The sequence below is a fragment of the Aspergillus nidulans genome, chromosome VIII (genome assembly GCF_000011425.1).
Source record: "Aspergillus nidulans FGSC A4 chromosome VIII".
In the NCBI taxonomy this organism is placed as follows: Eukaryota; Fungi; Ascomycota; class Eurotiomycetes; order Eurotiales; family Aspergillaceae; genus Aspergillus; species Aspergillus nidulans.
In genome coordinates, this window is record NC_066264.1 from 1,906,682 (window position 1) to 1,921,730 (window position 15,049).

The 15,049-nt window shown below is 49.2% G+C and overlaps 3 protein-coding genes across 3 annotated transcripts, besides 1 other annotated feature; 1 reads left to right on the forward strand and 2 right to left on the reverse strand.

Moving 5' to 3' along the window:
- Positions 1 to 15,049: part of a sequence feature (contig 1.14 1606..364334(-1)) that runs on past both edges of the window.
- ANIA_00953 (GTR/RAG family Ras-related GTP-binding protein) lies at positions 58 to 2,028 on the reverse strand. Its single transcript, XM_653465.2, has 6 exons — positions 1,852 to 2,028; positions 1,739 to 1,795; positions 1,231 to 1,322; positions 1,079 to 1,180; positions 345 to 1,028; positions 58 to 295 (listed from the first exon to the last, which is right to left on the reverse strand). The coding sequence occupies exons 2-6, from the start codon at positions 1,742 to 1,744 to the stop codon at positions 88 to 90; spliced, it is 1,092 nt and encodes a 363-aa protein (XP_658557.2). The 5' UTR covers positions 1,745 to 1,795; positions 1,852 to 2,028; the 3' UTR covers positions 58 to 87.
- Positions 2,772 to 5,069, forward strand: ANIA_00952 (putative acid phosphatase). The gene is made up of 8 exons (XM_050613269.1): positions 2,772 to 2,873; positions 2,940 to 2,952; positions 3,014 to 3,048; positions 3,104 to 3,119; positions 3,187 to 3,352; positions 3,415 to 3,749; positions 3,803 to 4,745; positions 4,805 to 5,069. Exons 1-7 carry the CDS (start codon positions 2,784 to 2,786, stop codon positions 4,702 to 4,704), a joined length of 1,557 nt encoding a protein of 518 aa, XP_050469098.1. The 5' UTR covers positions 2,772 to 2,783; the 3' UTR covers positions 4,705 to 4,745; positions 4,805 to 5,069.
- Positions 5,201 to 11,354, reverse strand: ANIA_00951 (tRNase Z; the record flags this gene model as incomplete). The annotated part of the gene is made up of 3 exons (XM_653463.1): positions 5,201 to 8,598; positions 9,498 to 10,283; positions 10,352 to 11,354. 3 exons carry the CDS (start codon positions 11,352 to 11,354, stop codon positions 5,201 to 5,203), a joined length of 5,187 nt encoding a protein of 1,728 aa, XP_658555.1.

Below are 15,049 nucleotides of genomic sequence, written 5' to 3' on the forward strand. Positions count from 1 at the left end.
CCAAGTCCAACTAGACAAATGACCCGAAGACATTAAGCCTGCATGTCGATTGAACAGGGAGAGAAGAATATTTTCTTATTGTAGCTATCATAATGACAAAAAGTTGTTCGTGGGCGCTTCTTCAAGCTGTGCTTGACCCGCCTGACCCTGGCTGCGCTCGGTTTCCGGATCCTGCTCCCAGCTTCGAGAAAACACATCGTTAAGGGCTTGCTGAAATGTGCGACAGTTCATATCAATCAGGCCCTTCTTTTCCTTGGCCTCCGGATTACGGATGACGGAGACAAGGCATAAATACCTGGAGAGGTTAACAAGGGCAGGACCAGGGTAATAAAGACACAACATACTTGTTCATTTCCATCAGATGGATCATGGTTTCGTCATGAAGTGCAACGTGGCTTTCAGCTTCCTGGTTTTGTTCGCCTTTGGGCTTGCGGTCAGGGTGATCCCAGGAGTAGAGCTCGGAAATGTCCACTATCACGTCGATATAATCCGAGCACATCTCGTAACACGACATGTCAACGGGGCGGGTATCAGAGGCAATATAAATCTTGCTCAGGACGTCAAACAGATAACTCTTCTCAAAGCCGCAATTGTTGGATAAGGTGTTTATCAGGTTTTCCAGAGTAGACAGGTTAGGGATGAGTTTCTGGATCACTTTGCTGAAAGCTTCGAAGACCGAATAGTCGTAAATTGAGGTCAAGTAGTAGTGAACCGGAGCGTTTTCGTAACCGGCGTCGCTGAGCTCATCAGAAATGAGCTGGACGATATCTTGGAATGTATCTGTGCGAAATTCGTCTGACAGCCCGTCTACTTTATGGATGAACACCTCGATGTTGATATTTGGGTAATACTGCTGGACGGCCAATATAGTCCGGTTGAGACGGGTAACCGACTCTAGGTAGTCATCTTGCGCATCGATGACCCAGACAAGAGCGCCGTGGCTTCCGAAAATCTCTTCAAGATCAAATGAAGACTCAAGGTATTCAAACTGACCTGGGAAGTCCCAGACCTGGAAGTCCATGAATGAACTATAGGCCGTGTTAATAGAATCAACTGGACTGAGCCATGACCCACTCACTGGACGGAATCTTTCTGGATGCGCGTGGTAGACTCTAAAAAGAGTGTTTCGTTTGGGGGCATCTTATGGAATACAACGCTAGCAATGGACGACTTTCCGCTCCTGTGAAGTCTCAGCTCCGGCCATATATGGTCTTTCAACTAGGATCATACCGACGAAGTCCCATTAGTAGAAGACGAGGCTTGAAATCATGAGGCTTGTTGGATTTGACCCTCGTGGCCTGTCCTGAAGCTGTGGTTGCGACCTGCAGGAATTCTCAAATCTTAGCTAGGTACTGGTTCTGTAACTGGCAAGTCCCTCTTGCAAAATCATGCGGTTTGAGAATGAATATCTATCGAGACCGGGTACCAGTGAAAGATACAGTGTAAGATTCTCGCCGTGGCATTACGCGCAACGGGGTTCCATTGGATAAGTGTCCAATCTGAAACCCCTATGGAAGAGAAGAACATCCGAGCGTACATTGCCGGTACGACCTCTAGCAGCAGACACCATCCCGTAAGCCGAGAGGAAACCAGTAAACGCATTCCCAAGTTTAAGTTGCCGTTGTGGCTACCAGGCTGGTGTTTCGGAAGAGGATAATGGATGGCGCCCACACCGCTCAGAGCAATGCCAGATATCATGCGTTGGCACAAATAACACAAGGAAATCACGTCTTCTTACCTCCATGATGTCCACTTTATCACCGGAGCCGGTGATCTCAATGGCTATTCAGGTTCACTTATCGAGCGTCAATCCTCGAATAGAGAATACAGTATATCAGAATAAGTACTTACCAGAAATGTTGTATTCCAGGAAGAACCTTGAGATGGGCCGAAGATGAAGGGAAGAATCAGTGTCTTGCTCAGGATTGCAAGGTACTGAGCGGGCGGCGGCACCAATAGAATAAAAGTTAAGGTCTGATAATTCGAAGCGTCTAGTGTAATTGTAAGGGCCTCCCAAAGCCCATTTAGGCAGTTTAATGTCTCCGTAATGAGATGGCCCGCACTCCCGACTTCAGAGTCTCGCTGCAGGCGAACAATTTAGCGACTCAGCTCAGAACAAGACACCCATGTTGGGCATAAAGTAGTTCAGTCAACACAAAGGTAGTTTCTGAGTGTATATATATATCTTATGCCCGTTGGCTAGGCACACATAAAAGGTCCTGGGCTGTGCTATGTGGAGTTGGTGTGCGGAGAAGATAGAGAGGAATCCTGGCCGATAGGAGTTGTCTTTCGAAGAGCTAATTCTTTAAGATGGAGGTGTATGTTCAAATGGTTCCTTTCGCAGGGTTCAGATCGACTGGCAGGTCAAGTGGAAACGTTGAGAGAGAAACTTGAAGAAGGCTGCAGTGGACAGTAGTAGTTGAGGTTGTGCTCTGGCGATAAGCCGGGGATAAATAAGGCTTGGCGTCTAATGCTGTCCGCTCCGGGTTATGTACATAACTCTCCAGCTTTTTTGAGTTATAACCAGATACAAGCATCATGTGGACTTGGGGCAATTAAAGCTTGTAGGCAAGCGACGAACAGCACAGAGATTACTGACCCTCGATGGAGTACGCTGTTTATCCAGCGTGGGCAGGTAACCGGTGCGGGTCAGCTGATTGGCTATTGCTGCTGCTGCTTCTGCGTCATCACCGCTGGTCTTCTGTCCGTCTCCGATCGCTGGGAACTTTCTCTCCTTCACCTCCTGTTGTACTGGGCACTCCGGGTGCTATTGTTCCTTCAAAATGACGACCCTCATACCTCGCGGACCATACACCCAAGATGAAGTTGAAAAGCTCTACCCGAAGGAATTGAAACTCCAGCTAGTTCAAGTTGTACGTGCCGATCTGTCTTTTTGGAAATGGCCCAATCGAGGTCTCGCTGCTAACTTCCCCTCCCAGTTCCTACGACATGGTACAGATAGAGCTTTCCACGGCCAATCTACACAAGTCGATTCACTAACTCCAACCCTCAGGCGAGCGCACGCCGGTATCTTCGCGCTTTGAGAATGTACAGCTTAATTCAATTGCGTGTGGGCGGTACTTGAGCTAATCTATTCTTCTAGGCAGGACTGCCACCATGTAATTGATACGATAATCCCGATTCTCGTCTTCGCTTTCCCCCGCTGACCACTCTTTTCCTCCCAAGACTGGCCTTACTGCAATGTTGCCCGCCGCATGGTCCAGATGGCCGCGAGCAATGAGGACCTTTCGTCATGGAACGCCTTCAAGTGGCGGAGGAAGTTCGAGACATTCGGCGATAGGGACCAAACAATAGTGACTGTCGGTGCAGGTGGTGACATTGAGGGAATATGGCAAGTTATGCCTAGGGGCAGTCTACGTGGATCCTAGCCTATTCTAATTGCGATCCAAACAGTCAGCACGGCGAATTAACGGATAAAGGACGTGAGACGACCTACCAGCTCGGCCAACGTCTGCGACATCTGTATGTGAACCAGCTCGGATTCATGCCCAAAATCAAGTCCGACACAGAGGACATGTATCTCCGTGCTACGACCATTCCAAGAGCTCTGGAATCTCTGCAACAGGCATTCTGGGGGATGTATCCCGCTAGTGCACGTACAGAGGACTTTCAACCGCCAGTGATTATAGCGCGGTCTGTGTCAGAGGAGACGCTCTTTCCCAACGAGAGCAGCTGCCGTCGATTCAGACAGCTTGCTAGACTTTTCGCCGATAAAGCAGCCAAAAAATGTGCGTACGCAAGCTCGGACGCTGACCATATACTCACGTATATTCCGTGACAGGGAACAATTCCGAAGAAATGGACTATATCAACAGTGTTTATGGCAAATGGATGCCTGAGAATTCACCCCGAGTGGCTGTTGATTCTCACCCACGACTATCTGGTATACAGGACACAATTAATGCCACAGACGCTCATGGCCCCGCCACAAGACTCCCCTCGGAATTCTACAATAACAAGGCCCGAGCTTATATGGAGCACATAGCCGTCGATGAGTGGTTCACCGGTTATAACGAAAGCACGGAGTACCGTAAACTTGGCATCGGAGCTCTGATGGGCGATATCGTCGACCGCATGGTTGCCACTGCCGTAGATGGCGGCTGGCGCAGCCAAACCGCCGCTTCTGGTTCCTCTGTGGAGAAGGGCAAGGCAATCAAGTTCGCCATGAGCGGATGCCATGACACCACTCTCGCCGCCATTCTAGGCAGTCTGGGTACCCTGGATAACAGATGGCCTCCTTTTACTTCCTCCATTGCCATAGAACTCTTCTCTCGCGCAGACTCAACGTCTGAAAGCACAGATACCGCACTTCCGGCGCCCAAGCAAGGCAGTGGCCTCTTCTCCTTCTTGTCCGGCTCATCTTCTGCAAACTCACGCAAGACTCATCTCCCTCCCTCTTCGACCGCCCGCACGCCTCTTGAATCTCTCCCCGAGTCAGCGCGCCAAGCCCTCCAAAAGAATTACGTCCGTATTCGCTACAATGACCGAGTCGTGCGCATCCCTGGCTGTGCTGTGAAGCCAGAGAATCACTTACCTGGCGACGACACGTTCTGCACATTGGAGGCGTTTAAGGAAATCGTTGATAAATTTACGCCGAAGAATTGGAAAAACGAATGCGTTCAAAATCTGGGTGAGGGGTTGTATGGCAAGGATGAGAAAGAGAAGGCTATTTCCGGTTTCTAGTCTGAGTATCGTTCAGGTGATAGAAGGTCGCGGGTTACAGGGTGTGTACATACAATTTCTCTAACATGCACAGTCTAATCTGAGAATGTATATATTATAGTGATTGCAACTTTGATTGGTTCCATAATTACTAATGGCTAACAGTATGGTCCATATTAATCAGGCTAAGGCATTACATTGTATTGCTCAGGAAAACCTGGCTTCTATAATACCGAGGATTATAAAGTGCATGGTTACCAAGAAGAGCCCGGATACGTCTATGTACACCGTCTGAGTTTTATCATGCATCTAAAATGTACTTCAATCCCTCAACTCACAAAAACAGAGAGTATGAGAGTGAAAGGAAAGAAGAAATACTATATATATGGCAAATGGCCTGGCCCAAAAGAGTGGCACGTTTACCCAACCTTCTTGATCTCCGATCCGCTAAAAATCCCAACTGGCCCGCCCCTGCTCCTTCCTGCTTCTGCTGTAGATCCTCAACAAGCGTTAAAACTTATGCATCCTTTCCAGACTCATCCGAACTCCACCCACTCTCACTCTCCGGGGCATCCCAGATGGAGACCTTGGCATCAGGAGATTGAGGCCGAGACTGAGAAGAAGACCTATCAGACACGCGGGCTTCCTTCTCCGCCTTTGCCATTTCCCTTTGCTCCTGGCTCATCTGCTCCTGCTTTGTTTTAAACTTGTTCTCCCGCCTAAACTCCTTCCGTTTCTCGTTTTCCTCGACCTCACGCCGTCGCTTTTCTCGCGCTTGGTTCTGTTCGAGTTTGGAGGCGCGCTCGATGATATCGAAGAGGCGCTCAACGGCAGGTGCATATTGTTCGAGTGTGTACATATCGCGGACGCGGACGCGCATGTGGTCAAATGCTGCAATTATGGGGACGATGGGACGTGGTGGGGCATCGGGTTCTGGAAGCTCTGAAGGCTCAGATAGTTCTAACGACTCCGTGGCGTCGGGGTTCAAGGCCGCAGGTTCATCAAGGGCAATGTTCTCCTGCGCATCAATGTCGTTCTTGAAGGGAATATCTGTGGATGCTGCTTCGGCTGCTGCTGTTTCTTGCTTGCGCCTGATACTTTTGTGTGCCCTGAAGTCACGGGCTGTGACTGACTTGTCCTGGACGAGTTCCTTGGGCTGATTGAAGTGGGCGATTTTTTGGTAGCGCTGGCTGAAGTGGGTGAGGAGGATAGTGCGAGCGCGCATTTTGCGGCCTACTTCAATAGCTTCTTGGGCGGTGGAATGTTTTTTTGCGAGAGCGGAGCCGACCATGTCATCGCTAAATGTGGCTTCGTGGATAAGGACGGTAGAGTCCTGTCCAATAGTCACAAACGTAGGCGATGGCCGGCAGTCACCTGAGAAGGAGACTTTGAAGCCATCAGGGAAGATGAGTGAGACTGCCATTGCACCACGGCAATGGGAGACGTATGCCGTTAGAATATCGGACAGACCCGTGGCTTTGCGAAGCTTGGCGCTTAGCTCCTCTCCTGGTGATCCTTTGCAGTTAAATTTCAGTTCACTTTGTTCCGGTTTTATGTGTTCAACTTCCCGCCCACGATAAGAGCCGTCGGCACGGCAGTGGCGGTATTTGAATGACCATTTCATCCCCTCGTCGCCAGTCCTGTATAGATAGGCAGATAGAGGCGTGAGCTTGGCGAAACCAAAATCTTCAACACCAGCATATTCCTCCAACCACTCAATCATCATGAGATCAGATACGACAAACAAACGCTTCTCCTCCAGGATCTTCCCTATGTCTTTTTCAGGCTCGCTCAGCTGTGCAACTCCGCTGGGATAGTTTTCCTGGTACCAAGCCTTTATAACAGAGACTGTACCAAGGTGGTGGTCCGCATGGAGATGGCTAATCCAGATTAGCCGCAGGTTTTGAAGAACTTCACGCAGCTGCTCAGGGCTGAACATGCGCTTAAGCTGACCAAGCGTGCCCTCGCCACAATCAAATAGATAATATCCCCGACCTGGAACATGAACCAGGGTGCTGGAAACATTCCGATATTTTGAAGGTGCAGAAGATCCCGTTCCGAGCGTGATGATCTCCGCATCGGCACCAGGAATGTCGCTCACAAATTGCTGAATCTTCTCCTGGCGTAGCGGATGTTGCAGCCTCTTGGTAACTAGTCGAGCCCGCCTTACAGCAGACTGCGGCATCTTTGTCAGGATGCTACCTGCGTTCAGTCGTCGCGGTACTTCATCTGAGTTTATCTTGAACTCGGGCTCCATACTAACGATGAGTCCGGGCTCGGCTCGTTCGAATGAATGGTTTTGGCTATCCACGGCCATGCGATCTTCCAGACTGGATTGCGTTTGTGGAACACTGTTGTTGTCGTGTATAGGGACTAGGTAATTATCAGGCCTTATCCGGGCCATGCGAATGGCCGACCCGGCAACACTCTGCATGGTCAGATAGTTCGGGCAATAATCCGTGCTCGAGACGATGTGTTTGCAGTTCGGCATTGAAGCGACGAATTCCCGAAGCCGAGGGTGTTCCCCGACACCAGGACCCAGGATCCAAAAGAAAGCTGCCAAATTGCTTGCAACTGAGGGGGACTTCCATTCGGGCCGGTTTAGCAGGCTCTCGACATAATCCGAAGTCGGGAGGTCCATTACTGCCAGTCCTTTGCCAGGCTTTGTAGGCTCCAACACCATTTCAGGTGTCACCATCGTTCCATCAGTAGCCTTGACAGTTTCACCCCTTGTCAGAGCACCAAAGTCAGGGCCAGGCTTGACATTCAGAGCGATTGCCTTCTTAGCATCAAACTTTCCGCGGAGGTCGTGGTTCTTGATGATGTAACATAGACTCTCAACGCATGGTGTGGTTGTTGGGATCTTGCTGATCGACGCGCCGGGCCAGGGTTTACGGACAAGAACGGTCATCTCAGGAACCTCCTCATCTCCTCCAGGAAGCGGGCCTGTGTACTTGTCCAGGTCCTTGGTCTCCGGATTTCGTACAAAGATTTGCGCTGGCATTTTGACGTCGGCAAGACGGGTTTCCTCCAATGCATCCAGAGTCCAAGTTGAGTCAAACATATGAGACACAACAGACTGCCGCACCAATTGATCCTTGGATTGCTGGTCCACCTCCACTAAACCCCGCACATCTTCGCGAAATTCGTCAAGACTCCTCTTTTTAGGGCTTTGCGAACGTGGTGTAGTAGAAGACGGGCTGATAGGCATGGTCCAGACCTTGATGTTTTCATCCGAGAAAGTCGGCACTTCAAAGGGGTCGCTTTGATCAGTGCGCAGCCTCTTTGCAACACTTTCCGCGTCGTACTCCTTCGTATGCACGGGCAAACCTTGTCTGAAGACAAACCTCCGCGCAGTAGCCAGGGTATGAGCAAGATTCTTTGAACCGTGGACAGTCAAGTCGTGCTGCGGATCTTCGAGCTCTGCGTTGGCCGGCGTTTGTTTCGTATCTTTCTTGGTCCACCCTCGCTTCTGTCGATTCGCCTCCTTTTCGCGCTCGAGGGCTTCCAGAGCCTCCTTTGAACTGGCGCGAGCATCGGCCTTCGTAAGAATCATGCCAATCAAGCCTCCAGTTGTGTCCCATCCCATCCGACCCGACAGGAAAACATCAGACACGTCCGTCAACTTTGTCCCTCGTTCCGTACATGCTCGTTGGAACCCCTCTGCAATTTGGCCGAAAAGATAACGTTTCCCTGGGAAATGCAGGAGAAGCGCCGAGCCTGGGGTATCAGCCGTCGGCGTCGTCAAGATCTGATAGTAGAACTTCATTTGCGTAATTCCGATTTTTGGAATTTGGGGTGGTTCCAGAATAGGTGATGTATTGTAGACGAAAGATCGCTTTTGCTTCTTCGTATAATGTTTCGAATTGTCTTTCTCGGAGGGCTTGAGGGAGCGGACTATCGAGGCTGCGGGAGCTGTAGAGTATGCGCGAAGGCCTCCTTTTATTTGTAACAGTGGACGGATGGCGGCACGGTGAAGTAAGAGCAGGGCTGGCCCACGAGAGGCTTGATTGAACAGCCTTGCTGGTAACCGAAGGGAAGCCAATTTGGCTGATGGAGGATGAACCTAGACGCAAGCTAAGGGGCTGTCATATGAGTCACACAAACAGGTGCGTAATGGACAAACAAGAAAATCAAGGTGAAGAGTTATGAGTCAAAACTATCATCCGCAGCAGTAAAGAGAATTGCGGGGATTAATTAATGGCGATGAGCTACTCCGTAGACTCAAGAAGAGGTCTTGCGAAGAACGCCGCCCAACTTTTTTTATTACCCGAAACGGATAGTTTCACCTCAACGCCAATCAAATAGTGCTTCCTCCAATTGTGCTACTGACAACTACAAATTTACAAGCAGGAGTATACTCGAGGATAATGGACACTATCACCATTGATATTAATGACACCAGACGCGAACGATTAAAATACCCAGTCGAATTTACCCCTGGCTTTATAGCCATCCCATTGCCTGACCAGGTCCAATCGCTAACAATTGCAAAACCAATATAAAGAACCAGCCCCAGAAGAAAGCGCCAGACCAACCTCAACTCCGGAGGGGGAAACAATGTAACAGCCGATAACAATATAGATGTCCAGCTGAGATAGTGTACTTCAAAAAATCAATGCACAAAGGAAAAACCACGAGGGAAATGATGGTATACATGACGTGTAGATGTGCCTAGGATTGAAGCACTAAAAAAGAAACAATAGCTCCATAGGATAATTTTGGCATTGCGAGAATGAAAACAGAATAGAATACGGTAAATCATTGGAGATGAGCAGTCATCATGGAGACACGTTGGCAGGCATCTTCCATACTTTTGCAAAGGTAGGCAAGCCGACTGGCAGCGGCCTCAAAGTCACTTTCGACAACAAGCTCGTAGTTAGAAGCCTTTCCGACCTCAATACCATCTAAGGATGGATCTTGTGCGATAGTCGACACGGATCTTCGTGGCTGGTCGGCGAACAGTGCAAGAACCGGGTCGGATTCATCAACATCAACGTTCACCTCCCCAGCGTCCACAGCCGTTTGTTCTTCATGGGGAGAGAATGAGAGGAATGAAGCGTCCCTTTTGCTAGAAACGTCGGTGAAACTGATCCCTTCGAGCCCAGACGGTTTACCGGAAAGAGTGTCGAAATCTAGTACGGGAGGCTCAGGGACTTCCAGAACAGCAAACACGGAGGGATTGAAGTCGATCCCAGAATTCCAGCCACCATTGTTCATGTTCATTGCAGAGACATCAATCCCCTGGCTCGGAACCATCATCATTCCCATTTGGGAGTTTTGCTGTTGCATTTGATATCCTTGCTGTCCGTGGTTGGGAGTTTGCTCTTTGACAGGGTTTGATTGCTGAAGCGCGGATTGCGGGATAGTTGAGTTCTGCGATTGCTGCGGCAGGTGAGGCAATGGCACTTGAGCACTGGGGAGACCATTAACGTTTGGCTGCTCATCCAAATAGTGCGAAAAGCTGGGGGACGATAGCAGCTGACGAACCAAGTCCGTCAGACGAGCATTTTCGTCGCAAAGAGCACGATTCTGCTGGCGCAGTTCGTGAGCTTCGTTGGTCTTCTGGGCGACCTCGTTCTCCAGCTGTCCGATGTATTCTGTATAATGAATTTAGTACGAAGCTTTCAAACCCCGGCATCATCCCATAAGAATAATCCAAACTCACCTTTCCTTCGAGATCGAAAAGCACGTGCTGAAACCTTGTTGCGGAGCTGCCGGCGCTCCTTGCTGCTCAGTTTCTTGCCTTCCTCACTGGCGAGGAGCCTCTCATCCTCATCCATATCTTGCTCATCTTTCTTGGTTCTTGTCAATGGTGCAGCAGACGGCGATGGGGAAGAATCTGAGGGCGTCACAGACGCAGATTTCATCTGCTGTAGAAGGCGTGAGATACGTTCATCGACTGATGCATTTGGGGCATGTGGGTGGTGAATTTGTTGCTGTTGCTGTTGCTGCTGCTGCTGCTGCTGCTGTTGTTGTTGTTGTTGTTGTTGTTGTTGTTGTTGCTGCTGTTGCTGTTGACGCAACAGCTCATTCTGTCTCTGCTGTTGAGCGGCTTTGGCCATGGCAGCTTGCTGGTGCATGCCAGGATACATGCGTCCGACTTGTGTGGAGGAACCCATGGGAACAACTTCCTGTCCTCCCAAAGCATTCGGGTCCACAAATTGGTTATTGGTTGAATTTTGCGAGACATAAAAACCGGGAACCGTAGCCATGATGCTGTCTGACTCGAGGTCCATCTCAGAAATGTTCCGGGTTGGGGTAGAGTTGAAATCCAGGGGCGCTTCATCGCGCTTAATCTGAGGTTGAAACATGTCGCCATTCACGGCGAAGCCAGGGTTTGTAGCGCCAAAGGGCATCACTTGGTTGAAAGGGATAGCTTGAGCCAAGGCACCAGGCGGAATGCCTGTCTGTTGCTTGTGTTCTTCATATTGATGGCTAGGGGCCGGAAAAGCGACGGGTGATTGACTGGATGAGGCAAAGCTGGAACTTCTTGCGTCGCTGGAAACATATTCTGAGCTAGGAAGAGCAGGATGCGATGTTGGCAGGCCGATTTTTGATCGTGCTGGCTCTGAAGGGGTGTAGCCCAGCTGGTCCAGGTTGAGGAACGAGTCGAGGTCTTGATCATAAGACGTCTGAGCGACAACCGGGTTTTCCGCGAGCGTCGCCATGTTATGATCTGTGTGCCGCTAAGATCGCGAAAGATAGATTGGATGATATTTCAAGACCTCGTAGTCAAGACACAAGACACTGGAACAGTTGGGTCGAGATTCGGCTATATGGAGTACACGGATAAAGCGAGCGATCGAACAGGGGTTAGAGTCGAAAAAAGCGAGAGCGAAGTTTTGGAGGTGCAGAGCAACGGGTCAAACACAGGCCGGCATCAACTGAGGGCGAGGAGAGAAGAAGCGGATGAATAGAGTGATAAAAGGGACAAGATGGATGGTGCAGGAGATGGAGAAACAAACAGGGACAGGTGGATGGAAGATCAACCAAGCCGGGCGCTGGGATGGTGAGGTCTGAAGAGGGCGAGGGAACGATAGGCGGTGGGTCGTAGTGGGGAGCGCCAGGGGTAACGGCGATACCGGTAATTTACGGAGAGAATAGAAACAGGTAAAAGAGGCTTGCGTGTCCTCTGCTGATTCAGCGCCCGTGAGTTTCCCGGTTGGCTATACAAGCTCGGACTAGGGCTCCTGAAACCGGTGCTAGTGCTGCAGCTCCTCCCATCCTTGTTTCTGTATTCTGATACAATACAAGGTTGACTGCTCGGGAGTGCTACATCAGTCTACAAAGTAAGATACTCACTCCTCAATTTGATGAAGAGTTGGCAACTACAATGGTAGTATATCTGTCCTCTCAAGACTACACTGCGCACAAATATTGGAGCTGAAACTGGGCTGTGTTGTGCTATATTTACCCTCCTTCAGGCAGCAGAATAATATGAGAGCTTCGAAGTTTGAACCGGCGAATTACTCGTAAAGTGAAGGGTGCCCATTACGGAAATATAGACCGGACACTGGGATTATGTGCGTGGCTTTACGAACGCCACGCCTAGTGGTTGGTTAAATATAGTTACAAGCAGTACCAAACAATAGAGAAACAACTACTCTTAAGTACATACTGACCTGCGACCGCTTGTCTGTGACTGAGTTCGGTAGATATCATACCCCAAACCATACCTGCATAGCCACATAGCCACTACGAAACTCAGTTGACCCTAGAAGCCATAAATTTGACTTCTTGTGGAATGGAATGTGCGAGGGTCAAGAGCTTGCGTCAAGACGATTCCGTTGGCACTAGCTAATAAAGCACTATATAGACATTGAATTCCATCAACTGCTCGCATAGCTCAGTTGGTAGAGCGCGTGACTAGTAATCACGAGGTCAGCGGTTCAAGTCCGCTTGTGAGCATTTATATTTTGCTTTTTATGACCCGATAGTACCGAGATCTCGTACTCTCCCCTCTGGACTGCAAAAGCCACAACAAGTCTTACCAAAGACCACGCATGCCCCACTGACGGTGCCGCTTTTGATTTGTTCTTTTTCTGTTTCAGGTTTTTGACCAGCAGCGATTGCAACCCACCAATCGGACTAAATCAACCCCTGCATATACCATCTCAGGTAAATGACGTAGGTGGATCCGGAGTGGCGCCTAAACCATCTTCATTCATTGTCTTGAAATGTTAAACACAACAGTGAGAACAACGCCGATGCCGCGGTCCTGGCAAGATAGTCAAGTACAAAAGATAAATAAACTAATGGTATGCTTGGTCTTTTGACGGATAATGATATATCTGTCCAAAGGCACTCTTCATTGACATACCTGAAGGCAATAAACTCTCTATATAAATCTTTATGTGCAAGACGTCTGGTTGATACCCTTTTGTGTCTTTTGCTGTTTTTTTCTTTTTGGATTGCCCAACCAGCCTCCTCATCACTTGCCAGGTTGATTCTAGGGCAACTATTAATGTATGGCAGTACTAATTGCCTAGAAAAGTGCCACCGCTTTCGCAGCGTGCGTTGTGGGCGGCTTTATCCCATCCATCATCATGACAAGCGGCACCCAGTCGAAAGCAATTCTTCAGTTCGGGGCTGCAAAACTCTAATCAGACAGAGTGGGGGTGCCGGCGGGTAGTCCTATCAAATACCGAAGCTTACATCTAACAAAAGCCTTAACCTGGAACTCAGCGCCGGCAAAAAATCCTTATATATCTGAACGTATATACAGAGTAGGTATTCTAGAACATGGACCTCGGGATTATTTCAGCTTCGCAAATACAACTTGAGGAACGAAAGTTGTTCTGGCTCTCAGGGCGAAGTGGTGTGGAGCAGCACAAGTATGGGTCACAGTATGGTAATACGTATTACCCCAAATCCGAGCTCGGATTTAACTATCAGATCGTTTGACCATGGCCGCGGGGCTGTTCTAGAAAGAGAAAACGCATTCTAGACCAGGGCTCCAACTTTCAGTGGTGGGTTACCCCTATTGCGGCGCATCGAACCAGCTACCTTTTAGGCACGCCGTAACGCATTCAGTTGCCTCTCCAGTCGGGCGCCCTTGTCGGTTCTGCACTCTTAAGGTATGAAGATTCGGGAATATCAAGAACCAGCCAAATGTCCTCGCAAACCGCATTCTCTCAATTCGTGAGTTTGAGATGGAGTATACATACAGAACATCTAACTTACCATGAAACTGGTAGCGAGACCACATGCTTCAGCAAAGCCCCAGTTTTCTTCATCATGTCGCATTATCGTATGAGATCTTTTGCGGAAGGGCTTAGATCCCGAGCCATGAGTCCCGCGACGTAGGGCTAGCCGAAGCCACACTCCTGTGAAATCCGATATTCACGGGACACTGTACCAAGCAATTTTATTGTCAAATGTGGTTACCAAAGCCGAGTCTAGGCACTTTGAGAAGATTCCCAATCTAATCTTCGCTCGGTTCTCGACTCTCTCGTTCTGTCTCAGTTTCCTGGCCAGAACGGCGGTATGTAAGCGTGTGGCACAGCAGCCTTAACCCTGTCATGCATTCGAGCTGCAGACATCCTGTTGTTGTCTGCAGAAAGTTCTATCTGGCTAAGCGACTTAGGCATCTCTTTTTATCCCCAGCCGATTCGATCCTGGTGGTGAAGTGGCTATGCAGAAAGATACGACATTATCTCGTGTCAGCTTTCTCTTGGTTTGGCAGAGTACGCCGGAAGAAGAACTGGCCGCTACTTTTACTCCGTATATAGTTTACAGCCTACAACACAAACTTGTCTCAGAAAACATTGGCTGTTTGCACCATTTTAGCCCGCGACGCTCCAAACATGGATGTGGCTTGGCCCAGACTTACAAGAACTATGTACAAGCACAGGCTACCTACGCTAAATATCACCGAAGTAAACCCGGCTCACACGCTTGCACTTGAAGTCCAGCTCTGCGTTTTCCTAACCTGGACTAGGCATAACTTTTGTACAGGCTCCGTAGTAAGAACTGAAGCCGCACAGCCTCATCTGATACAGAGTAGAACGGCAGAGTTACCCGAGGAAATTGGCTCTGAAAAAAAAAAAAAAATCTAACACAAGAATCCATACTCTCGTTGAATATGAGCGCAAATGACGTTTGCTGAATCTATAACTTCCTCAAGGGAATAAGAAGGTAGATATTATCACGATTCTGATAACGCCCTTTTACCATAGTTGATGTCGAGGGTGACAGCCGTCCAGGGCGTTACAGGAGAGAGTCGACGGGGTCGTGGATCTGCTGGGCTACATGGAAGCAGCCTTTCAAGTGAAGAAATAGCTTCAGGCCTTGTTCGCAGGGTGTATTCCGCCTAAGCCCATCAGTTTATCAGATTTCATAGTGATAAACATTAGTAAAAACT

Coding starts and splice junctions, on each gene's coding strand:
- ANIA_00952 (XM_050613269.1), top strand. CDS start 2,784: ATGACGACCCTCATACCTCGCGGACCATACACCCAAGATGAAGTTGAA. Junction 3,353..3,414: donor GGTGACATTGAGGGAATATG/GCAAGTTATGCC, acceptor CGATCCAAACAG/TCAGCACGGCGAATTAACGG. Junction 3,750..3,802: donor CGATAAAGCAGCCAAAAAAT/GTGCGTACGCAA, acceptor ATTCCGTGACAG/GGAACAATTCCGAAGAAATG.
- ANIA_00953 (XM_653465.2), bottom strand. Junction 1,181..1,230: donor CTACTAATGGGACTTCGTCG/GTATGATCCTAG, acceptor GAGACTTCACAG/GAGCGGAAAGTCGTCCATTG. Junction 296..344: donor CATCTGATGGAAATGAACAA/GTATGTTGTGTC, acceptor TAACCTCTCCAG/GTATTTATGCCTTGTCTCCG.